This window comes from Penicillium psychrosexuale (genome assembly GCF_028828465.1).
Source record: "Penicillium psychrosexuale strain IBT 29551 chromosome Unknown utg000003l, whole genome shotgun sequence".
NCBI lineage: Eukaryota > Fungi > Ascomycota > Eurotiomycetes > Eurotiales > Aspergillaceae > Penicillium > Penicillium psychrosexuale.
The window spans coordinates 4,059,199-4,081,869 of NW_026643188.1; the positions used below are offsets into that span (position 1 = coordinate 4,059,199).

Consider the following 22,671-nt stretch of genomic DNA (forward strand, 5'->3'; position numbering starts at 1 on the left):
TGACAGGTAAGGCAGTCACCTAGTAGGTCTAGATCCTATAGATAGATAGATAGTCTCGTCCCTCGTCCCTTTTCTCCCCTCGCTATCTATCCTATTTCTACTAGAAATTTACAATTATCATACTAGCTACCTAGCTATTTCTAGCGGAAAGCAGAGACCACGATTCTATCGAAATAGGGACTACGATTTTCTAGTACAAATACCTCGGGTGCCTAGGTAACCTATCGGTACATATTCCCGCCTACATTCACGTCTCGGCAAGGTATATTATATTCAATGAAAAAATTCTAGATAACTGCTTTGTGAATACAGAAAATCAGGAACCCAGAACAGATCTATCTATCAGGCAGAAGATCCAAAAGCCAACGCCTTCTATTCATTCTTTTTTGAGGACGTTTTGGGGATCTTCCGCGTCCGACGACGTAGCATCTCCACTCGTTCCTCCATAGTCCAGTTGACTTGATCACCAATGGGGATCAGACATTTAGCGAGGTAGTCGTAGTTCTTCCGGAGTAGGTTCACAGTGATAAAAATATAATCGACGTTTCGGAAGACCAGAGCGTCTTCCTTCGCATAGCGGTCCTTTTGCTTGAGGAAAGCGACAGGGTGATCTCTCCAGTGACGGCGCGGGTTCAAGTGGTGAGAAGTGTGGTAGCCGTCATTGAAAGAGAATCGGTTACTCTGATATTTGTCAGTCTTGATTCGACGTGTTCAGCAGGCCAATGGAAACTCACCGGAACATCAATCAGTGTGATACTGGACAGGTAATCCGAGTTAGGGTCGGCTGGATCCACGAAAGCATGCTGGCCCCAGTTGCCGACCATCAAGCCCAAGCGCATGACGGTGAGCGGAAGAATGAACACAAACGTGGTAGCACGGGCATTGACGTAGTTGTAAAGCATATAAATGGCAACGTAGCTGCCCACCTCCCAGAAGGCGCATTTAACTGCGTACTTGAACTGCCCTTTTCTCCAAAAGTACATTGGGAGTTCCAGCCAGATGAAAAATATGAACCGGCCGACATAGGTCAGGAAGTCCGGGATGCTGTCGCGGTTGTAGTACATGGTTGAGCTCAGATCGTCTTCACCGTTACCCTCAACGTGGTGGTGCTTGATGTGGTGGTAGTAGTAAGAGTTCCACGTATGTCCATGCATGGGGTCCAGCAGGTATGGGAAAAGCGTGTCGAACAGATATAATTTTGACGTCAGGACTCCATTCATGTGGATGTGCTGGTGCTTCATCAGCGTGAAAGCACCGCAATAAAACCCCATAATGAGCCAGTGCAAGGCACCGTGGAGGTACGAGAATCGGTAATATAGGAATGCAGCACTTGGCACAATAGTGGTGAAGTAAAGTATAAGGTGCGTTACCATGACCACGTCGGTCTCGTATCGCACGATCCCTTTCGCCCAGTTGATGTATGGCGTGAGCACATACTTCTGAAAGGAAGCGGGTAGCTTGGCCCTCAGCAGCGGGGTATCCCAGAATTGGGAGACGGTGGGATCAAATTCTACATGAGAGGGATCATTGAGATTTTGAAGCTTTTGGACTGTTTCTTCGGTGCTCAGCTTGTCCAATGGCGGTGCATCTTTTTGGCCTGGACCTTTGTTAGTTTGTTATTTGACCGACAATACAGGGGTATTACCATCTGAGCTGGGTTGAGGCTCAACAATAGCAGCAATCACCAGTCGATCTTGGTAGGTGAGCTGGGGATCTGTGTATGTAGAGGGATCCATGATGCCTTAGTACGGCAAAGCCTAGTCTTCATGTTAATCCTGTTAAATATAACTCAACGGAAGGGCACTAACCCGTGTCCAAGCAGCTGATTGAAACAAGCTTCTAGAATAATTTCCGGGATCCCCGGGTTTATAAAGACAATCGAAGCCTAGCATACGCTGTCCTCCTAATAAAGACAACGCGTCAGGGGCGCGAAGAGATTTCGGGAGTCGACTGTGGGTCCTGGAATCGACAAGCTATGCGAAGTGTCGAAACAACCTTTTGAATGTTTCTAACACTTGATCTAGTATTTTCAAATACAGCTCAAGCTTTCCATCGCCATCCGAAAGTAGTTGAAGATCTCGCTGTCGATAAATCATGATTTTGTGCTGCTCCGTCGCATTCCATCCGATTCAGGGGGCTCATGGTCGGAAACGTTTTCCCCTGAACATCCCACCGACTTAATTAGTGGCGAAAAGTCCAACGAATGTACGATTCTTGATTTAATATACGTTGTATGCATGTGGAATAGTAGCTTGGATTTACAGGAAGTATTCGTAAGTTCTAGTTAGTGAATGAGATGATTACGGCAATTTACTTTCCTGGGGTAGCCCCTAGAGGGAGATCACTAAAAAAAAGAGCAGTTAGCTCACCTAAGCATAATATGTTGGAGGACTAAAAACAGACGTGACTTCCTTCTAATTTATTTTTCTATGCTAGAGGACTTCAAGGACCCTGGTATACAATACCTTGTCGCTGAGAAGGCCAATGCACTGTAGAGGTTGACCCGAGAACCTGACCGGCTCTATTCAGAGCACTGACAAAGAAATACCGGCCAGTCTGGTTTGTAGGAACAGATATCTCAGTCTCAAAGCCGTCTTTAGGAAATTTCCCCAAGAAAGTGGATTCTCCCCCGCCACCCTCAATATCGGTTCCATCCAAAGACCACGTAGACACTTCCGTGGCTCCATTCCAACTCACATACACTCGTCCATCATCCACGGCAATCTCAGGCACGGTCTGAGGATGACCGACCCAGGGGCTCTTCGAGATCCGATAAGTACGGATTTCTCCGCTGTTAAAGAATGTTTCGGGGCCTATATGGACATTACAGAGCAGAGATCCGTTCGAGCCATATTCGGCCCAGTTCGCGTTGGGTCCAAAGCCTAGGATCACATTGCCGCTGTCCAAGATCTGCATTGACCCACTGTTCTCGGTGAGGACACTGTTCGGGCTGATGTATTCATGCTGCAACTGCACAGTCATCTTCTCTGTGTCCAGGACCACCGTCAAACCCCGGGTTGGACCTGTCACAGGACGGCCGGGGCAGTTCCCGTTGTCGAAAATGGAAACAATCCGGCCCTTTTCGTGGAACCGGGCATGGTGCTGACCATTGAAGTCTGTCGCTGCGCCACCGGATAGGTCTTTGAACATATTTGCTTTCCCTCCTAGCTTCCAGATCACGGCGCCTGTTTGACCATCTACATAGACAATGGAGCTCATCATTCGACTGGAAATGAGGTAATTGCCGAGATCGTCTTTCTCGATGCTGTTGACATGGAACAGATCCGGCGCGGTCTTTTCGGTTTTGCCATCGCCCGGCTGGAAATGATAGTACTCTTCAAATCTATAATGGTCCGAAGCTCGCCACTCAAATAGAACTTCTCCTGTCTGGACTTCGATCTCCTGGAACCCTGCATCGAAAATGAATTCAACTTCTGGTGGTGCCTCGAACGCCGTTTGGTTCACCGGAAAGACACCATTGATAACTAGAAGTGCCGTCCCTGAAGGAGTCAGGGTTAACTCGTGTGCATCAAGCTGCCACCCGTTGCCTGAACGGATCTGATAAGCTTCCTCGTAGCGGGAGTTTATCTAAAGGATATCAGAACATTTCCCGATGTAATTCCGCCAATCGGCAACTTACCAATGCATAATAGGTTGAGTCTTCAGAAAGGGAGACAACATAGTCCTCTCCTTGGAAGGACTGTATGTCTGCGGTGACATACCCGGTCGTGTGCCAAACGAGATACCCTTTTGTATCAAGGAGCATCACCCCTGGGATGTTCACCTGCTTTCCCCAGTAGGGCACAACGGTGTAAATGCTCTCATTGTAACACTGAGCACTTTTGTCGTGAACGTTCAGGATAGGTCCAATAGCATTGGATGAGTGGTACAGCTGGTGAGGCCATCGGTCAAACGCGCCAAGGTCATATGGTCGCGATCGATACAGCGGGGGGATATCAGCCAGTGACTCGCATATCACCAAGAGCAACGCCACGGGTTTTAAAAACATGATTGGACATCTCATAGTATCGTGGGTTAGATCGAGACATGGCAGCCGTATGGGATATGGCTTTTAGCCGATGTCGGGGGACGATCCCAACCTCCGCTGCAGCGCCAAGCAGATGTGCGCGGGTGAAACCTTAGGGAAGTCTTGGTGCTTTTGTTTTGGTGGGGCGCCTGCGCATCGGATTGCTTGTGAGACTTGGATCTGTTTGTAGTTGCCTTTCTGTAGCTTGTGATATGCTAGATTGCCTTCCTGTAGAGCTTATAAAATACATATTAGCAAGGCATACGCTTCTCGGCGTTTCGAAAGATACCCCATGATCGACACGATTGAGTCGGTTCGTGATAAGAGCTGTTTATTTATAGTCAGGGGTTGCGTCTGAACTCGGAGCTTCGGCATATTGCCTCAGGCTTGCAATAAATAAGCATAACATTGGCAAGTGGAACGAGTTTATTAATGTCTAAACGGTCGGTGATATTACTTCGAGTCACTATAATATGAGGATTTACAGAAGCAACCTTGAAATACAACACCCGAGAGATGCGGCGAGGCTGTACTTTACACAAAGAACATCCGGGCTCGGATAATATCTCCATCAATTTGAAGCTATCGGAAGCTGACGGTAAATCCCACCTCTTCTCTTAGGGCATGATCTTCTATGGTCATATGATAGTTGGAAAAGGCGTTCCTTTGCCTGGGGGGTTTCAGCAAATCGACGTCCAGAAAGACGAAGTAGGTCTCAGCCATCGAGAAGCGATGTTGCAACTGCCATCCAAAGATGATATCCTGATAATATCTTGATTATATCCTGCTTATTCTCATAGATGCCCAAAGCCGAAGAAAATTGTCTCACTTCCCCTCTGCCAATTCTCTAGCTCCTCGTAGTTCCTCGCGACCCCAGGCCACTAAGGCTGGATGTAGTAAGATTTTCGCCACCTTGGCACATCAATGGTACAGACCCAATTTTAGTAGTTCTCTTGACATCATGACCTCCAGCGATCAATTGCAATATCTGTTGGTGTTGAGGTTAATGGTGTTGTTAGTGAATGTTTCTTTTCCCCGGGACATTCGGAATGTAAACCTCCGACAGGGGGGTGTATACAGACATGGAGATCGCTCTTAATTCAGAAGAACAAGTAATCAGGATATCTTCTGCAAAGACACGCTATGATGCGTATCTCCACAGTTCGAAAACCGTCAAAAACAAATCCGTGCACATAAAGATCGCTACTTTCCCTCCTGAACGTCTTTTTTTCACATTCAACTCAGAATAAATACCAGCCACCTACCCCCTACCTTCAACTCCCAACCTCTTAAACCACCCTTTTAAACCACATCCCTCTCCCATAACAATAAATCATCACATCAAAGCCTAAGATGAAGTTCCTCGCATGCCTTCTTCTGCTGGCTACCTCTGCCATCGCAGCTCCTATCACCAACACCACCAAGGTGTCGAAGCAGTTCCACCTTAAGTCCAGCGGTGCCACCAACGCGAATCACAACAACCTATATGTCTACTCCTACCACACGGGCGCCGGTCTCAGCGACGCCGTGCTCACCAGTGATGTTAGCATAGCCAGTCCTATCTACCTGAATGGGACGAACGCGCTCGTTGATCTGAAGACTGAATTTTCTTGGGGACTAATCGCCACCGGCGACACCAACTATGCCTGTGAGTATCGCTACATACTTTGGAAAATTCTTCGTGTCACATTTCAGCCTGGACTAAGCTAATATTTTTCATTCACTTAGCTTGGGAACCTATCGTTATCAACGCTGGCAGTGGCGGCAGCGCAGGCTACTCTATCAAGGGCGATGCCTTCCAATGGTCGGAAAACAACGGCTTCGGTGGCTGGCTTGGTAAGAAATCCCTGCGCCTTTATTCGTTGTCCTCTTTTAAGACCCATGGTATTAACATCTCTGTAATAGTCTGCGATTGGTACCACAATGCGCCCCAGTTGTTCTACTTGAACCGTTACTACACTGCCACCATCCCCTCCAGCTGCTCCAAGGTCCAGTTGACGACTGAGTACATCTAGATACCCCACGGTCGCTTGGGGTGATTTGGGCCCCTTTTAGGCACTTAATGATCGACGGTTAGGAGTCCGGTACTCCTAATGTTTACTAGTTAATAGCGATTTCAGCGAATAATGAATATGAGATGCTTGTCTTTTCGCTATATACATTCTGCTAGTTCAAACGTGGATATCAAAAATAAAAATAAACTAGCAGCTGATCAACCGCGTAACATCATGTTTCAACGTAAAGCGTTTCCAGTTTCTTTCCTCGCCGTGCCCGGTTATGAAGCTGCAATTCCTGCGATGGGAACACACGAGTTCTCGTAATACCGCCTGTCCATTCCAGCCTGCAAGCGCGCTTCTTCGTTAAATGGGCCCCGGATCGGTCCCTTGAAATGCTTCTGCACATTCGACCGGAAGACCTGAACAGGATCAGTCCCCTCCTGGGCACATATCCACGTCAACCACCGATGACCAGTGGTGACATGTGTGATTTCGTCGTTGTGGATAACCTCCAGCGTCGCCACGCTCTCACCATCGCCAGCTTTGCGGAACTTCTCAATCGTCATGGGGTTGACATCCAGACCTCGTGCTTCGTGCACCAGGGCGATAATACTGATTCTCGCTCGGAGATCGTATGCGGTTTCAGTTGCCGATAGCCACAAACTGTGGTGCACCGGGAGCGAACCGAAACTAGATCCCATCTCTTCGAGTCTAGTGCGGAGGAGGGAAAAGTGCTTGGCCTCGTCGCTCGCGACCTTCAGCCAGTCGTAGAAAAATGCCCGCGGGAGTTCCTGGGACGTCCCTTTTGTTTGGAACGTCGCAAAGCGGATGCAGATATCAATAGCCAGATCGATAGCCCACAGTTCGATATTAGCCAGCGTATGGAGCATAGCAATACGGCTCTTCAAGGTCCCGCCTCGCCCTGCCTTCGGCATGTGGCCCGGATCAACCGTTTGCATTTTCTCGCGCGGCGGCTGGTCAGGCGGGGCGACAGTGCCCCTTCCAAGCGGCATAGGTGAATCAGAAGCCTCCCTAGTTGTGAAAATAGAGAAAAGATGCGTAGCCAGCTCGATCTTGTGCTCTGGATTGGCGGTGTTGAGAACGTGGGCAGCCCAGTCACACAGCGTCGCGTCGTCGCCGAGATAAGTCGCCATACCGAGATCATCTGGACTCGCAGAAGCAGAAACAGAAGTAGTAGTAATAGCAGCAGCCTTCTCCGCAGGTTGCGGGTGCTTGAACTGCACTTTCTCACTAACAGGATCGACACTAGCAAGTCCCACGCTGACCCCATCCTCAGCGGGGAAATCCAGCGCGACGAACTCGCCGCGCACATCCACTGGGAACGTGCAGGCCTTGATACCAACACTCGATTCACCGGTCTCTACATTGAAATCGTATGCGTGCCACGGGCACGACACGACATATGCCGAGTCCTCAATGTCAACCGAGGAATCGGCCATTGGGCCGCCGGCATGTGGGCATTCTGCCTCCATGGCGTAGTACGACCAGCCGTCATTGGTCTCGTTGGATTTCAGGCTTGATTTGTCGATCGTCGGGAGCCGGAATAAGACAAGTTTCTTGCCTGTGGTCAGGTGAACCACGTACCGCGCCTGTGTGAAGTCGGATAGTTTCCCGCAGTTGATCCACATTCTGATTTTGGCAAGCGTCGCTTGTAGCCTGTTTGCGTGATTGGATGGGTTTGTGAGGCTTTTCGCTTCGATTGACTTAAATTATCACGTGACGATGTCTATGGTCCCACCTTTTCGGTGCGCATCAATATATCTTGTTGTAGGCCATTTATAGGGGCACCTAGCTAGGTACGCTGTATAACTAGATTATGTTATAGTCTACCCTTCTCATTCTAAAGATCATCAATCTCGTGTAAATCATAATGTAAAGTATGTAAAGTATGTAATTAATATGTCATGGATACGGTAAACTTTCACGGTAATTACTAGTATGAGTGGTACATATAACGTACTGTAAAAAAAGGCTGTACATATTTAATTAGGAATAGTTATAACTAGCCAGGGTATAAAGTACTAACTACCTGCATCAATTCCAACTAAAATAAGAGAGATAATAATAATAATAAACAATGGTAAAAATCTAATGGTAAAATACATGTGAAAACTCTGCGTATGTGTCGAATACTGTTGGGTTCTCGACAACGTCATAATATTTATGAAACTAATGATCAAGCCATTATTCGTCTTCTTGTCACTTTGCATGATTCCCCTTTCTTTCCAGTCCAAAAATTTGACTTATTGATAAACCAATCATAACATACAGCTGGGGCAAGATTACTGAACACTAAGAAGATTGCTAGAAAATAACTAGTTAAATAGCGGTGAAAACATCCTTGTTAGATACGTAGGCTCGGGATCCAGTCTTACTATGCACGAGAAAGTACCAGCTATCACCATCACTATTGGCGTCTATAGCAATTCCTTTAGAGGTCAATGACTATCCACAAATAGCCATGAAAATGTGATGGAGCGGCAGATTGCAGCGGATTTTAGACGCCTGGTTCCCCAAAAAATGTGGGCCTCGCTTGTCTCAATTAATAGTCCGTAACTTTCCTGCTGTCGCAGATTTTTCCCTTTAGCATGACTATTTCCCTTAATATTTAGGCTATTAAAAGCCGTCTTGCACTTATATAAACTTGGAGTGACTTGACTTAGGTAGAGTGTGAAGTTGAAAAATACGTGGTTTCTTACTGGTATTCATCACGTCTGTGACGACTTCCCAACCAACACCAACACTTAAGCACATTCTGCGACAGGGGGGTTGAATAGGTCTAGGACAAATAATACCTAGTGCTCGCTCTTTTATTTCTCTCGTCTTTCGACTTCTCAACTTTCCACTTTCAATTCACGTTCCAATTTCCAATCCCCAGAGCCATCAGTGCCGATTTTTACTCCTTAGGTGAGACACTCGCTAACTAACTCTAAAATGTTTTACGATAGACTAACATGATCCACAGAACACTATCTGAAGATGAATACTGGTCCCAACCATCCGATCAAATGGGGAACGTATCGAGAGGGTGTCCTGTCCCAGCTGCAACGATTTGAGTCCCTGCCCCAAGATGGCCTCAAGTTAATGGAGTCTTATCAGGCTGTCCTTGATAACGATGAGACTTTCACCCAATATTTCTCAGACAAGCCACTCGAAAGTTACACTATCGAAACACGTCTAAGGGAAACATTGGGGATTCGTCCTCCTAGGCAGAATAATCCCTCAATTAGCTGGGTCAACATTTTCCGACACGGCAGTTTCGAAATGCAAAGTGATGGCTCCTACCACTGTTATGATGAAGGAAAGCTCGTGGAAATTGACAAGTCCCTTCACAAATGCATCCTACTCAACCGATGCTTCCTCCCGACAAACTCGTACCTGTGGCCAAGTCCTGCCGACGCTGAACGAGAAGCTGAAGTCACTTTGGCAATCGAGGCAGACATCCTGGACGAAATCGACAAAAAGATCAAGTGTGCGTACCTCCCAGACTTTTTGACAAAGCTGGTAAGAGACATACTAATGAAAACAGATGTGGAGAAATTGAAGCGACTTCAGCTGGCTCTGAAGAAACGCCGAAATAAGCTCCAGGGCATTCGAGACCCCACGAAAAGGTCTCGTACACCGCAAACCCCTGCACAGTACCCTACACCAAACGAGTCACGTCGTCCCACGGTCTCTGTTGAGACACGCGATGCCCGTGCACGCAGTTCATCCGAAAGCTCGGGTATCTCAAGTGGATCCGATATCCCTTTCGCCGTCTCCGGTGATAACTCAAGGCCACTATCGTATGACAGAGATGATGCGGCTGGCAGCTCAGGCCAAGAGCATTCGAATCCCATCGATCTCGCCGAAGGCAACCAGAACGCACACGATAATAAGATGGGAGTGTCGGTGGCTAGACGTCGCAGCAACAGAAATCCTGAGGTCGCACCAATCCAGCATGACAAACAGAAGTCTAAGCAATCCCAAGGAGATGAATCGCCTAAACACCAGCTCGATGACAACGAGGACCTGGTGCAACCACCTCCAAAAAAGCAAAAGTTTGAGACTGAGCCGCTCCCAACAGATATCGTCCAAACAGATATCATTCCAACAGACATCGTCCCAACAGACATTGTGCCAACAGATATCGAGACTATCGACCTTAGTGAAGAATTGCCAATGTGGAAAGGAAAGGTCGATACGCCCACTAAACTGCAGCCCAAATCTTCCACTGGAAAGCGCATAGGACAGAAGCGAACACGGAATAACTTCACCGACTACGAGAAGAAGCACGCCCCAGCCTGGTTCAAGAGCCAGATAGACGCAGGAAGGCTCCCGGCCGATGTTGAGAAGGCCTATGTCGAAAAGTTTGGTGTCTTCCACCGCTTCCTCACAGTGAAGCTGTGGGTCGACCGAATGGAGGAAAGGGCCGGTAGAGCACAGCCCCCGAGCAAAATCGTGGTATTGAAAGTACAACTCCCGTTGCAGCTTCATATGGCCTTCTTGAATGACAATTCCTCCTAGCCGATCCGGAAGTTCCCAACGAGCCGGGCAATGTCACCGGCAGCTGTCCCCAGTACTAGTTTTCCCCCCGCGCCGCCCTATGTATCTCCATATCCCTTATTCCGCCCTAATGGGCAGCCGGGCTCATCCGTCGCGTACCATCTGGACTGGCCCTCCAAACTGGCTGGATTACCCTCAACTAAAAGTGGCCTTCCGAACGTGTACTGATAGTGACCTGGATCTCGGTTATTGCAGGTCCTCTTTCAACTGATATGACTTTCGCATTCATTTTCAAGGCCCAAGAAGCTCGCTCACGGTATGTTCCATCATTTGACAACATCGTAAACACTTTACTAATCTACCTTCTTACAGAATTCTCGTTGAGCGTGAAATTTATTTTCCGTTTGTGGTGTATGGATTCTTCGTGCAGCTGGTTTACACTTATTCTCATATCGCCCACTTCATATGCTACTTACCTTGTAATAATACCATTTTTACTATTTGAGGCCACCCACCTAGTTCCCACAGTATCAAACGGTTCCAGTGGGTAGACGCATCCATATGTAGAGTCTCCACACCTACGTGTCTCCTTTCTTTGACGGCCACTGTCACTCTTGATGTATCTCCTTCGACGTACCCTATAATGCACTTCCTCAAATAAGTAGTGTGTAGCTCTTCATTCAATTTATACCTCAACGATCCATCTTTGTCTCGTCAATTCAGCCCCACAATCCGTTCCTTGATGCAGCCTCCCTTCTATACCGTCTTTGACATCATTGATGTAAACGCGACTTTCACTAATCCCGCCAGGGCAAAGGTGAACATTTACACTCACCGCCAGCGTAAAAGCATTCACACTTCAGAACAGCCTCACCAACGCCTCGAGCTTGGCTAACACAATCATCCGGCTTCGGCCTCTGCCAACGACCCCGTACCTAGATTCACAATTTTCAAAAACTGGGACGAATACAGTTTTTATGGTTTCTCGATGTGGGGTCTCAAATGTAAGACTCAGTATTCTAGGAACTTACATGGCTTCTACTCAATCTCAACCGCCATGCATTTCGATGCTTTTTTAGGGCTCGCTCTACAGGCCGCTCTCGTTGATAGACCGCCGGCATCGTTTAGTTCGCGTCCATATAAAGAAAAGGCACGCCGAAGTCGTCACCTTATATAGGATTGTATCATAATAGGTGTGAATCAAAGGTGAAAGGCTCACTCTCGCTTTAACATGTGTATTCATTTGACTAGTAAACCGCGTAGACCGCGCGTTTCTACGACTATTCCTCTTGACTCAATTGTTCCTTTCTACTTTTCCCAAACTGTTTACCTCCTTCATCATTCCGAACATCGTTCTAGTGATTTGGATTAACTGCATTCATTCACATCCCGAAGCTGTGAACGAACTATGGATCATTACCACCCTCCTACCCAGGTCCCGGACCAGGTAGCGACACCTGGTTTCTCGTCGGGTGAAACCGACAGGATGCTCGGTCCATATGTCGCACTGCAGAGCGACCTTGACGAGGCTTACAAGAAGTACCTCGAATATGCCGACGTCATTGGTAGAGGCGACCGACTGGCACCTCTCGTGGGCGACTCGATTCTCTACCCCGAAGTAGAAAGAACAGCCGCTAGAATATTCGGCGAGCCACGCCCACGCTTGGTTCAAGGCAACGTCCAAGTACCCACTGAATGGACCGATGTCCTTCGTGAATCGCTAACTCCTGGGGATTTCCAACGACAGGAAAACGGCATGTTCCTGTGCCGCGTTCGGGGCAGTTTGATTGAGGTTTCTGATGCGAATTACCTTGAGATCCTCACCGGCGTCACAGAACGACTTTTGCAGCCACTCCAAAACTTGTCCGATGAGCAGAAGGAGACTCGAGTACGCCTCAAACTGGGTGCCTACCTGCATCAGACACACGAGTCACTCGTCCAATGTAAGCCCGCCCACTTCTATGACTTGTTCGGTTTCCAAACTAATGTGACATTCAATAGTTGCCAGCGCAGTCCGCGAGTCTATCATTGCTTTGGGTGTAACCCCGGCTATTCATGATATGCAGCCCAGCTCCATTGGATTTGCTGAAGCTCGACTGCCCACCCCAATGTCGGCCCCACCCGTGACTTCTGCTCAGTGGGTGCCCTACATGTCCATGTCCCACCCAGAAGGCAATCTCGATGAGAGTATTGTCAAAGAAGAAGAAGCAGAATTTGTTCGGTTTGAGCCCCCTAGGATCCGTGGGAGCCATCTGGCGGAAAGCAGACATCCTGACAACAGAGGAAGGGTTCAATCTGCGCGGTCTGACGTTTTTCGAGGTAATTTCATTGATTCTATGAGCGAGCGCAATGGTTATACCCCGTCATCTGACGACGATCTGAGTTCCATTGATCCAGCCAGCAGCTCGGATTATTATGCCTCGTCAATTGGCATGACTCGAAGCAACTCCACTGATTCAGCGAGCCACAGGATCGCGATGGATGCATATCACAGTATGGTAGCGGCCGCTGCTTACCTGAACCACAACAACTATTTCGATCCCGAATTGGTTGATAGCAACGCCCTCTCTATCAGGAACAATCATGTGGTCGAAAACACGAATGCCAATCTCAATTCCGATGTCAATGCCCGTACTGAACCGTCTAATCTCACCTCAGAGATGAACGTTAATTCAATCACTTCATGGTTGCGCAACATTGATACTTCCGGTGATGTAGGCGACGATGCTGAATCATTTGGATCCAACATCCCTTGGCCGGCTCAATCCGAGGAGGCATCCCGTTCGGCTGATACCGCTGCAGAACAATATGGAACGAGATACCGAGGCGTAAAGAGACCCCGAACTGATTGTTCTTCCAGCGAATCTGAAAGTAAGCCAGGGGCCGGTACAAGATACTCTCCAAGGGAAGAGGCCGGCGGGCCTGCATTTATGAAGTGTCTGGTCGACAAAGGATCCACTGCCGCCGAAATCGAAGAAGAATACTTCAAGATGTTCGAGGTTTCCCGGTCCGCGAGTGGTCTTTGCAAGAAATTCGAGATCAGAGGTACTTGGGGGATGCTGAAATCTCACCGAGAAGCCAAGATGCAGAGGACTATGGTACGCAGCCCATTACTCCAGTCTTATATGGAACTTTACTGACAACTCTTCTAGTCGTCCTAGTCTTGCTGTGATCGATACAGGTGATTGTCCTATGGATTTGGAGCCCAATTGGCTAATGAGGATGCATATGAGATGGAATGTCTCTGGAAGGAAACGGGATAGCAAGGCTGTTAGTCTAGAGGGTTGTGAGGACCTGGAGGCATCATAGCAGGTCATGGCCACTCTCTTAATGACGACTTCATGTTATTACAAGCCCATGAATCCATACATAGCTTATCACCAGAGTAAATAATGGTATGGTCGGTGTCGGCAGATAGTAGTAGGCGTACATAGCTAGAGTCAATCTGTAGTGGTTTTTCCCGTTGTACTCACAGCAAGTAGATTGGCCTCATGATCGAGATCGAGACTGAATTGTTCCCTCTCCTCCCTCCATCTTCTTTCTTCTCATCACCTTTCTGTTCATCGCACCAACAACGCGTCTCAACTTCTAAACCAAAGCCTTGTATCCTCATTACTCTCTTTTGTTTCCTTGTCGCATGAACAGTTGCCGCCATTATGGGTAAAAAGAAGGGTGTCCGTGTTGGCGTCCGTGTTGGCCAAGTTGAAGCATTGCACGCAACTCAACCTGGAACCAAGCACCCAATCGAATCATCCAAGGTTATTCCTGAAGAAAAGAAGACTTCGGCCTTCGGTTCTGATGCTGAGCTTGAAAAGTCTCTCAATAAGTTTTTCGGTGGTCCTCCTTTTTTCTTGATCCTACCTAATACCATTAAGGGCCACGCCAAACCTTCGACGGGCAAGAGAGCGTGCAAAGGCCGCTGGCACCCATTTGTCGTAGTTACTTGGATGGATGTACTTTCTGAAGCAACAACCGCAAGTCAATTTCAGCGCCAGGAAAATGGCATGTACCGGTGTCATGTTAAAGGAAGGTTGATTGAGATGTCTGCGGAGAATTACCACTTCATCGCATTGGGTTACCCCCAACGCATGATGAATTCTTCATACCTGTCTGAGGCACAGAGAGGACAAGAGGCTGCTGGATTTGTGGGAGAACAAGCCGCCAATCCTTTCAATACTGGCGTGAATCGTGAGTTTGCAGTCCTCCCTGGTCAGTTTTATGGATACTAATATGGAACGACATACACAGAGCCGCTCAACTCCGTACCCGACCCAATGGACATGACCCGAAGCTCAATTGCAGATCTCTCACATCAGACTGAGAAGAGTACCATGGTTTCATACCAAAATGAGAGAGATATCAAAGAAACCTCCCATGTGGCCGAAGAATTCCAGACTGAAACAACACGGCTTCGCCCTAATCGCAGACAGGTTAGTCTCCAGTCTCGTCGCAAGCAGGGCTTCTCTGGTCGAACTCCCATTTTGATGGCAAACAACCCAGTTAGATCAGACGATAACCCGGTCAAATCTAACGTTCCAACCCACATTGATGATGGCGGTGCAGGAAGCTTGGACATCCCGAAACAGTCTCAATCAGAAACAAGTGGTCCCGGAAACAAGAACAAACCTTCAGTTCCTCCCCATCACGAAGGCTCTTTCCCCCCTGGACCCCCTCTCCGAAGAAAGAATGGCGCGTGCGAGAGGGTCCAGTCGCACCCAATACCTCCCCTCGTGCAGCGCCGACTATTCGGTATTCCTCGCGCGAACTAATCGAGGGGCCAGCCTTCATCAAGTCGCTCATTGAGGGCGGCACATCGTGGAAAGAACAGGAGGAGCTGTACCAAGCCGAGTTTGGTGTTTTTCGCTCCCAGTTTAGACTTGTCAAAAGGTTCGGCCTGGTCGACATGAAAAACTGGGGCTTTGGCAAGGGGGCGTTCAAGAAGTCGTCGAGACAACTTAAGTCTCAGGTATGATATCTTCCAATCCCTTTCACTCCCCTCTCTCACTTACTTGATCAACCGATTAACATCTCTTAACAGTCGACCTCCACCAACGTGGAGCGCCGGGAATCTAGCCCGATTGAGGCTTCCCAGGCCATCCGCCGCGCGCGGGAGAAGAAAAGGGACAAGGGGAAGAAAAGGGACCCCGGCCCTTCCGACCCTGCGTAAGTCAGTGATTTGAGGTCGGGCCGGGGGCCTAAATTGCTAGTTCGAACCCAAATCTCGACAAACGAATCGAGACCCCGCCAGCAGGGGACAGAAGGAATATGAGCTTTGGGGGTGATGATACTCCCTGAACATATGTAAGATTCAGAATCAGAAGCACAATGAAAGCGTACGCAAAAGTTATGATGCAGTCGTAAATTAAGTTGTTAAGTACATAAGGTATAATAATCTCGGGGTCGGAACTCAACGTTTCGTTAATAATAGAGAACTAGGTTCATTCCACAGTGGACGTATACAACAAATAGGAAAAAGAACCTCATGTCCACCGTACATGCTTCAAAAATGTGTTCTTACAAGGCGAGAGCAAGACCCAGCACACCAACGGCTCCAGCAAGACTCATGGCCATACCAGTGGGGGCGGCACCACCATCGGCAGAGGTGGATGAAGCAGAGCCGGAAGCCGAAGCAGAAGCCGCAGCCGAGGACGAAGCAGCGTCCGAGCCAGTGGCAGCGGAAGAGGAAGACGAGTCCGTGGTAGTAGAAGTAGAATCGGTAGAGGACGAAGCGTCAGAGGACGAAGCGGCAGCGGCAGATGATGAAGCGGCAGAAGACGAAGCGGCAGAGCTAGAAGCGCCGGAGCTAGCAGCACCAGAACTGGAAGCGCCGGTGGAGGTGGCCTCGGCAGTGCTAGGGCCAGAGCTGCTGGCGCCGGAGCTGGTAATTTCGGCGGAGACGGATGATGCGAAGGAAGGATAGTAGCCCTCAACCGCGGTAGTGACGTACTCCTTCACGCTGTCCGGGAGGCTGCTGTACCAGGTCGGCCAGGAGTTGGAGACAATGCCTTGCTCGACTTGCGAAAGGAAAGCAGCGGTGTTGGTGGCTTCGGCCCAGAATGAGCTTGGGACAGCAGTTGCTAGAACCACGGCAATGGAGGGGGGAATAATATCTGCGAGGCCAGCGTCTCCGGATTCAACAGCGGAGTTGGTGTCGGCCGGGGCGGCCATGGCCATGCTGGCGAGGAGGAGGGCTGCGAGAGACTTGGGCTGCATGGTGACGGTTGGGGGAAGTAGATACTCGGGGTAGAAAGATGGAGGAGATAGAATGGATGTGAAGACGAGCTATCTCTGGTGTAATTGACCAAGTAGAAGAAAAAAGAATCAGCATCTGGGGGCTTTATACTTAATACACCTTATGCGGACCCTGGAAGGTATTGCGAGGCTGCGGCATAGCCCGAATGAGACCATCGCGCTATGTTCCCGCGTTCCACTAGCAACGGCCAATCGCAGCCTCGTCGCCCCCAAAAGTTGTCGATCAAATTGAAAGGTTGCACCTGAGATGTTACGAGAAATCTTATATCGCGCAAGCATTCGCCTAACATCTCCAATGTTGGGGGCTAGGCGCCCTGCTGCAAAATTACCCGACGTACAATGTAGGGCTAGAGGCTACCCTTTTTTTCTGATTCCGGAACTCATCCTCTGTACGAGTCCTGGTATTCCTCAGAGCTGGATGCTACAGTGAATTGAAGGTCCGGTGTTCTATCCGTTCGCCAAGTCCCAAGACCGCATTACGCACGCCTTTTACGGAGCACAAGCCTCTCCATCATTGGATTCGGAGGCTCTTGAACGTGTTTATATGACGTCATTTTCTGGGGGCCGGCAAAATTTACTTGGAAATAATCCTTGCTGCCTTTGTCTGTACGGCGTTTGACTGGTGCTTGGGTGGTATTATCCCCACCTGTCTTGTGTATGGGGTTAGCGGTGCGATTCAAGGGTTCAATCAGACGACATATTATCGAATAGAAGTTTTTATTGTACGTAAACACAACACAGTTATATGCACCGCCCATTCAAACATCTCCTCGATGGCAAGTCATTGGCACAAGGCATCCAATAGGGTCTACAATGTACATCATACACAGCCGTGCCCCACCTGGGCACAAGGCTGTGTTGGGTAAAAGACCATAAATAACCACCTCCATGTAGTGAGGCTCTAGTGAAATCAAATCAGTCTGCAGCATTGCTGCGACATATTAAGTTGGGCCTGTTTGAGCACTCGCCACTAGTGCTTGGGACGTTCATATAGCCACTACGTTCTCGGCATTCGTCATGGTCATGAACCATTCGGGACCGGTAGCTAGTATCTTCTATCTATGTTTTAATATCTCGGTTAATTTATATCGCTGATTGATCACACTTATGTATGCCTGCATACATGTGTAAGGGGCACTATATATATATCTGGTGTCAACGGTAATGGCTATTGTTGTGCCAATTCGGGCGTGAGCCATCGAACTCTACCTATATATATCTCTCTCTTTCGCAGCGATATATCAAGCGTGAATTCTTTTCTTTAAAGAAACATGAAGGCAATGGATTCCGCACCAAAAAGTATTGCCATTTACCGTCAGACCAAGGCACTATGGCTCCACTTGGTGTGTTGATGTCTACAACGTGGTTTTGCTGGCAACTCTCTCCATTAATATACCAGAGGAATCTCAACAATTCGAGACACTCCAAACCAAATCGTTCATATAAAACGTCTCAATCTCATTTTGCATCCAGTTTGAAGAAATACAATACAAAGGGCAAAAAAAAGAAATCTCTCCCTCGGGGAATCGAACCCCGGTCTCCCGCGCTTATCGGTTTTAATGACAAGCGGAAATCATCACCACTAGACCAAGGAAGAATGCGATGGCCGAGTTACTGCTCGGCCACTTGGCTGGTTGATGAAAAAGTATTGAGGCGAATGACACATGTACCGGATGTTCGCAAATGATCCTCGTTGATCCGTGCTCTCTTCCAATCGTACGCAGTTTATTGGCTGGTTTAACTTGTAAGATTGCAAGCAAGATCCCAGGCTATCTGACCAGGCTAGTATTTCTATTCTCCGTGTTAGAGATAGCCCGCCCTAAATCTCACAATCCCCACCTTGAATGTTCTCAAACGGAAAGTCCTGGAGAAGTCCGGGTCTTACAGCCGACTTCCCCGCAGGAAGAAATAAAACCGTTAGGACTCGCATTTTTCTTTGTGGTTCAAAAATCACAAACAATTGTCAATTATGACATCCGTTTTCAAGAATGGGCGCATCTTCGTGCCGTCGCAAGCTCCGGATAATGAGGGGAACTTTGCCGAGTGCATGATCATCGAGAATGACAAGATCTCGCACGTCGGCTCTCTCGATGGAATAACCATTCCAGAAAATGCAAATGTCATTGACCTGGAAGATCGGACTGTCATTCCAGGTTTTATCGACGCTCATGTACACATCCTGCATTACGGGCAGTCATTGCGCAAAGCCGATCTCATCGCATGCACCTCCCTAGATGAAATCCGCGAAGCCATCAAGTCCTACGCCGAAGCCAATCCATCTCTGCCGCGCATATTATGCCGAGGCTGGATCCAAGCATCTACCAATGGAGTCGCATTAGCAAGTATGCTGGAGGGTATCGACCCGCGTCCCATCTTTATTGACTCCTTCGACATCCACTCCATGTGGTGCAATGCAGCTGCTCTCGATGAGATGGGGGCTCACACGGCCCCCGATCTTCCTGGCGGAACAATCCACCGTGATGAAAATGGACGAGCAACTGGCCTACTTGACGAATCCGCTATTATGAACCTTGCATGGCCTTATCTAGAAAGTCTTAGCTCCACGGAAGACAAACTGAGTGCGTTGGACACTGCAGTTGCTGCATACACCGCTGCCGGGTATACCGGTCTAGTGGATATGGCCATGGATGAAGGAACATGGGAGATTCTGAATCTCTACCGTCGCGATCATACCATTCCATTCCACATCGGCGCACACTGGCTCGTCCCTTTCTCAGCGGATCAAAGCGCCAACTTCAAATACGTGGATCGAGCGATTGAGTTACACCACCGGTACAACGAGCCCGATTTCCATGTCCTCGGAATAAAAATCATCTGCGATGGCGTTGTCGATGGATGCACTGCCGCTCTCCTCCAACCATACACCGGTAAAACAGATCGCGTCGAGCCAATCTGGCCTGAGAATATGCTACAAGAAATAGTCCAGCGCGCCGACTCAGCGGGCATCCAATGCGCAATTCATGCGATAGGCGACAGAACCGTCCACCAAGCAATTAACGTGCTGTCAAGAGTCGGCACGCCAGGCCGAAGACACAGAATCGAACACCTGGAGATGACAACCTCCGAAGACGCCAAGCGACTCGGGCAGCTGGGTATCACAGCCTCAATCCAGCCCGTGCACTCGGATCCTATGCTTTTCAAGGCGTGGCCTGGTCTTGTGGGCCCCGACCGTTGTAAGCGCGCATTCGCCTACAAGGACTTCCTCGATGGGGGTGCTCCCATTGCTATCGGCACGGATGCCCCCACTGCGGCTCACTTTCCTTTCCCTAATCTTTACAATGCTACCACTAGGCGCTCGGCGATTCAGACCGAGACTGATGATACTGTAAACGAACATTTCAAGTTGGGTTTGGCTGAGGCGGCTACTGCTGCCACGACTGGTGCGGCTTATGCGCGACATGCGGATTCCTGGACTGGAAGTCTGCAGAAGGGATTATATGCGGATTTCTTGGTTGTTGATATGCAGTGGACGCCGGAGTCATTGCTTGAGGCGCGTGTCTGCCAGACTTGGTACCGGGGGAAGAAGGTTTTTGACTCATGAAGTGATTGATAGCGGTAGCCTATAGACTTGAAATTAGATAGAAGAATACACGGTTGTGCATTCTGTATTCCTTATGACGTCGGGTCTTGTGATGCGGGGTGGACATCACGGTGACATCACCGCTGTTGCCTCACAACAGCCATCACGATGTAAATTTACAATATACAGTGCAGCACACAAGTAAAATATACAGTATCAATTGACAATTTCTTAATTTAAAGTCATCGCTTCATGAAGACATCACTACTAGTTCCGAACCAAGTCTTCCCTCTGAAATTTCATTGTAGTCCCGAGTCCAACGAAGTATATCAACGTCAATTACGGTTCGAGTTGTTCGGGGTGCTCTTGCAGCCCACGGTCGGTACTTATATCAGAGAGGAAAGAATCTGACGCTTGTCAGTACAAAAGCTTTGATCTGAAGAGTCGTAGTCGGGCGTAACAGAGACATACTGTGATCTACATCCTGCGAAGAAGACCGACGTGGACGTTCTGGGGTATGCTGGTGCGCAGGCTGCGGGGACATTGAAGTTCTGTTTTATTTGAATCAGTCAGTTATGGGGATACTTCGGGGTAGACTTCAAAAATCGTGATCTTAACGCACGGGGCACCATCATTGTCCACCATGAGATCCTCACTCCTGATATTGGACTGGTCTTGCTGTTGGTGCTCCATGTTTCCGATAGAGCTACGGCGCTTTTCGTAATTGGGATCTAGGGGGTTGTGATCAATATCCGTCTTGACCATGTTAGAATTTAGAGTAGACCATGTGGTGGCAAATGAAGGGTTGGATGTATGTAGGTTGGAAGTATGTGAAAGTGTTAGACTGGGGAAAATAAACTATTTATTCTTATACTAGGTACGGGAAAGCCTTCGATGTCATAAGCTGGGTGTGGCAAACTTATGATATAAACAATCCATGCGGACGCGGACCTATCAGAGTCATCTTGATCCTGGTATTTGAACGAATGTCGCCCATATTGAATATTGGCGTCGAGGCCATGAAAAGGAGAGTAGATCTTGCAATACTCACATGAAGCCGACTGACTCGTTATGCAATGCGAAATAATTCACCATGGCCGAAATTGTATGAGGTCAAGTGCTCGTCAATGTACGACACGATGGCAAAATTAGTAATATTCTGGGCCATTCGATTGTAGTTTAGGATTGCAGGATAAGTGAAATAGAGGTATGAGAAATATAGATGCAGTACTGATCCTCGCTGGTTCATCGTCTATACATATTGCTGAGCTGCCGTTTACTCTTGGTATATGACCTTTCTACTTGCTAGCTTAGCATCAAGTTAGAATCACCGGGGCAAATTGCAAGGCTTCTAAATTTCGCCGGTGAGCAGTAATATTCAGTTTCCAGGCACGAGAGAAGTCAGCGCCACATATTAGCACCGAAAGCAACAATTTGTGGCGGCTCTCCCTGACAACTAGTGAGATGAGATGTTAGGCTTCTGGTGAGTGCTGCTTATGATTTCAGACACATTGGCATAACATTTTGGTCTCATAAGAGGATACTCATCTTGGGATGATATACCTCAAATTGTCTTCAGAGTTGAGAATCTCATTCTGGGCTCTTCCCAGAAAGTTTCCCACATGTCATTCATTCTTCATAATTCCTTCCGCAGCCAAGGTGGCAGGCCAGCTGTCATGGCACGTAGATTCCGCGGTGGATTTGAAAGATGGCTGATTTTATATGAAAACAGAATGGAGTTCTGTTGCTGACGTTCTGGTGTCACCAATGGGTCATTGGCACGACCATATGAGTAGCAGTGCCGTGCTGCTGCCAACCGGGGAAATCATTGTGGTTTGAGCCGAATGAATATTTTCTCTCGTAGTGCAGTATTATCCCCGACTTCAGGAGGTCTGGTTAATGTTAGTTTGTCCCTTTGTTGAATGTAGATATTTGACAGGGAAGCACTTGCCTAAACAGGAAAACACACTAGTACCAAACAGGCAATGGAATGCGATCGCGGGAATGGAGAGATCCGATCGGAATTTGCTTCTGCGCCCCTGGTACATGATTTTGAGGAGATATCGAGATTGGATCTCGAGGTTCTAGAAAACCGAGATGCGGCTCAAGCGACCGTTATGTGCTATTAATAGGTTTATCATTTACGGAAGGATAGCCAAACGTATATGTTGTAGGAAAATTACGCTATGAAGTGGCTGACGGCCGTGACAGTGACGAACAAACTCAACGAGACAATACTACACCAGTCACTGAAAGAGTCACTATTTTACTAAAACCCTCTGATTGATGATTGAAGTACGGAGTAAAATAGGCCATTCTTGGCTTCAACCCCACTACATCTTGGCTTC

At 48.3% G+C, this 22,671-nt stretch overlaps 10 protein-coding genes across 10 annotated transcripts; 5 read left to right on the top strand and 5 right to left on the bottom strand.

The window, feature by feature from the left end:
- Positions 1 to 372: 372 nt before the first annotated feature.
- N7518_005375 (uncharacterized protein) lies at positions 373 to 1,736 on the bottom strand (the record flags this gene model as incomplete). The annotated part of the gene is made up of 3 exons (XM_057186302.1): positions 373 to 681; positions 735 to 1,597; positions 1,646 to 1,736. 3 exons carry the CDS (start codon positions 1,734 to 1,736, stop codon positions 373 to 375), a joined length of 1,263 nt encoding a protein of 420 aa, XP_057043072.1.
- Positions 1,737 to 2,442: 706 nt separating this feature from the next.
- On the bottom strand, positions 2,443 to 4,009 carry N7518_005376 (uncharacterized protein; the record flags this gene model as incomplete). The annotated part of the gene is made up of 2 exons (XM_057186303.1): positions 2,443 to 3,588; positions 3,641 to 4,009. 2 exons carry the CDS (start codon positions 4,007 to 4,009, stop codon positions 2,443 to 2,445), a joined length of 1,515 nt encoding a protein of 504 aa, XP_057043073.1.
- A 1,371-nt stretch (positions 4,010 to 5,380) lies between these two features.
- On the top strand, positions 5,381 to 6,042 carry N7518_005377 (uncharacterized protein; the record flags this gene model as incomplete). The annotated part of the gene is made up of 3 exons (XM_057186304.1): positions 5,381 to 5,675; positions 5,756 to 5,863; positions 5,933 to 6,042. The coding sequence occupies 3 exons, from the start codon at positions 5,381 to 5,383 to the stop codon at positions 6,040 to 6,042; spliced, it is 513 nt and encodes a 170-aa protein (XP_057043074.1).
- A 260-nt stretch (positions 6,043 to 6,302) lies between these two features.
- N7518_005378 (Rieske [2Fe-2S] domain protein) lies at positions 6,303 to 7,673 on the bottom strand (the record flags this gene model as incomplete). Its single annotated transcript, XM_057186305.1, has 1 exon — positions 6,303 to 7,673. The coding sequence occupies one exon, from the start codon at positions 7,671 to 7,673 to the stop codon at positions 6,303 to 6,305; it is 1,371 nt and encodes a 456-aa protein (XP_057043075.1).
- Positions 7,674 to 9,024: 1,351 nt separating this feature from the next.
- N7518_005379 (uncharacterized protein) lies at positions 9,025 to 10,551 on the top strand (the record flags this gene model as incomplete). Its single annotated transcript, XM_057186306.1, has 2 exons — positions 9,025 to 9,517; positions 9,575 to 10,551. 2 exons carry the CDS (start codon positions 9,025 to 9,027, stop codon positions 10,549 to 10,551), a joined length of 1,470 nt encoding a protein of 489 aa, XP_057043076.1.
- A 1,387-nt stretch (positions 10,552 to 11,938) lies between these two features.
- On the top strand, positions 11,939 to 13,691 carry N7518_005380 (uncharacterized protein; the record flags this gene model as incomplete). Its single annotated transcript, XM_057186307.1, has 3 exons — positions 11,939 to 12,459; positions 13,088 to 13,628; positions 13,683 to 13,691. The coding sequence occupies 3 exons, from the start codon at positions 11,939 to 11,941 to the stop codon at positions 13,689 to 13,691; spliced, it is 1,071 nt and encodes a 356-aa protein (XP_057043077.1).
- A 495-nt stretch (positions 13,692 to 14,186) lies between these two features.
- Positions 14,187 to 15,825, top strand: N7518_005381 (uncharacterized protein; the record flags this gene model as incomplete). Its single annotated transcript, XM_057186308.1, has 5 exons — positions 14,187 to 14,718; positions 14,779 to 15,115; positions 15,163 to 15,496; positions 15,569 to 15,693; positions 15,738 to 15,825. The coding sequence occupies 5 exons, from the start codon at positions 14,187 to 14,189 to the stop codon at positions 15,823 to 15,825; spliced, it is 1,416 nt and encodes a 471-aa protein (XP_057043078.1).
- Positions 15,826 to 16,044: 219 nt separating this feature from the next.
- Positions 16,045 to 16,743, bottom strand: N7518_005382 (uncharacterized protein; the record flags this gene model as incomplete). The annotated part of the gene is made up of 1 exon (XM_057186309.1): positions 16,045 to 16,743. The coding sequence occupies one exon, from the start codon at positions 16,741 to 16,743 to the stop codon at positions 16,045 to 16,047; it is 699 nt and encodes a 232-aa protein (XP_057043079.1).
- A 2,008-nt stretch (positions 16,744 to 18,751) lies between these two features.
- N7518_005383 (amidohydrolase) lies at positions 18,752 to 20,344 on the top strand (the record flags this gene model as incomplete). The annotated part of the gene is made up of 1 exon (XM_057186310.1): positions 18,752 to 20,344. One exon carries the CDS (start codon positions 18,752 to 18,754, stop codon positions 20,342 to 20,344), a length of 1,593 nt encoding a protein of 530 aa, XP_057043080.1.
- A 318-nt stretch (positions 20,345 to 20,662) lies between these two features.
- Positions 20,663 to 21,088, bottom strand: N7518_005384 (uncharacterized protein; the record flags this gene model as incomplete). Its single annotated transcript, XM_057186311.1, has 3 exons — positions 20,663 to 20,730; positions 20,795 to 20,874; positions 20,946 to 21,088. 3 exons carry the CDS (start codon positions 21,086 to 21,088, stop codon positions 20,663 to 20,665), a joined length of 291 nt encoding a protein of 96 aa, XP_057043081.1.
- Positions 21,089 to 22,671: the final 1,583 nt, after the last annotated feature.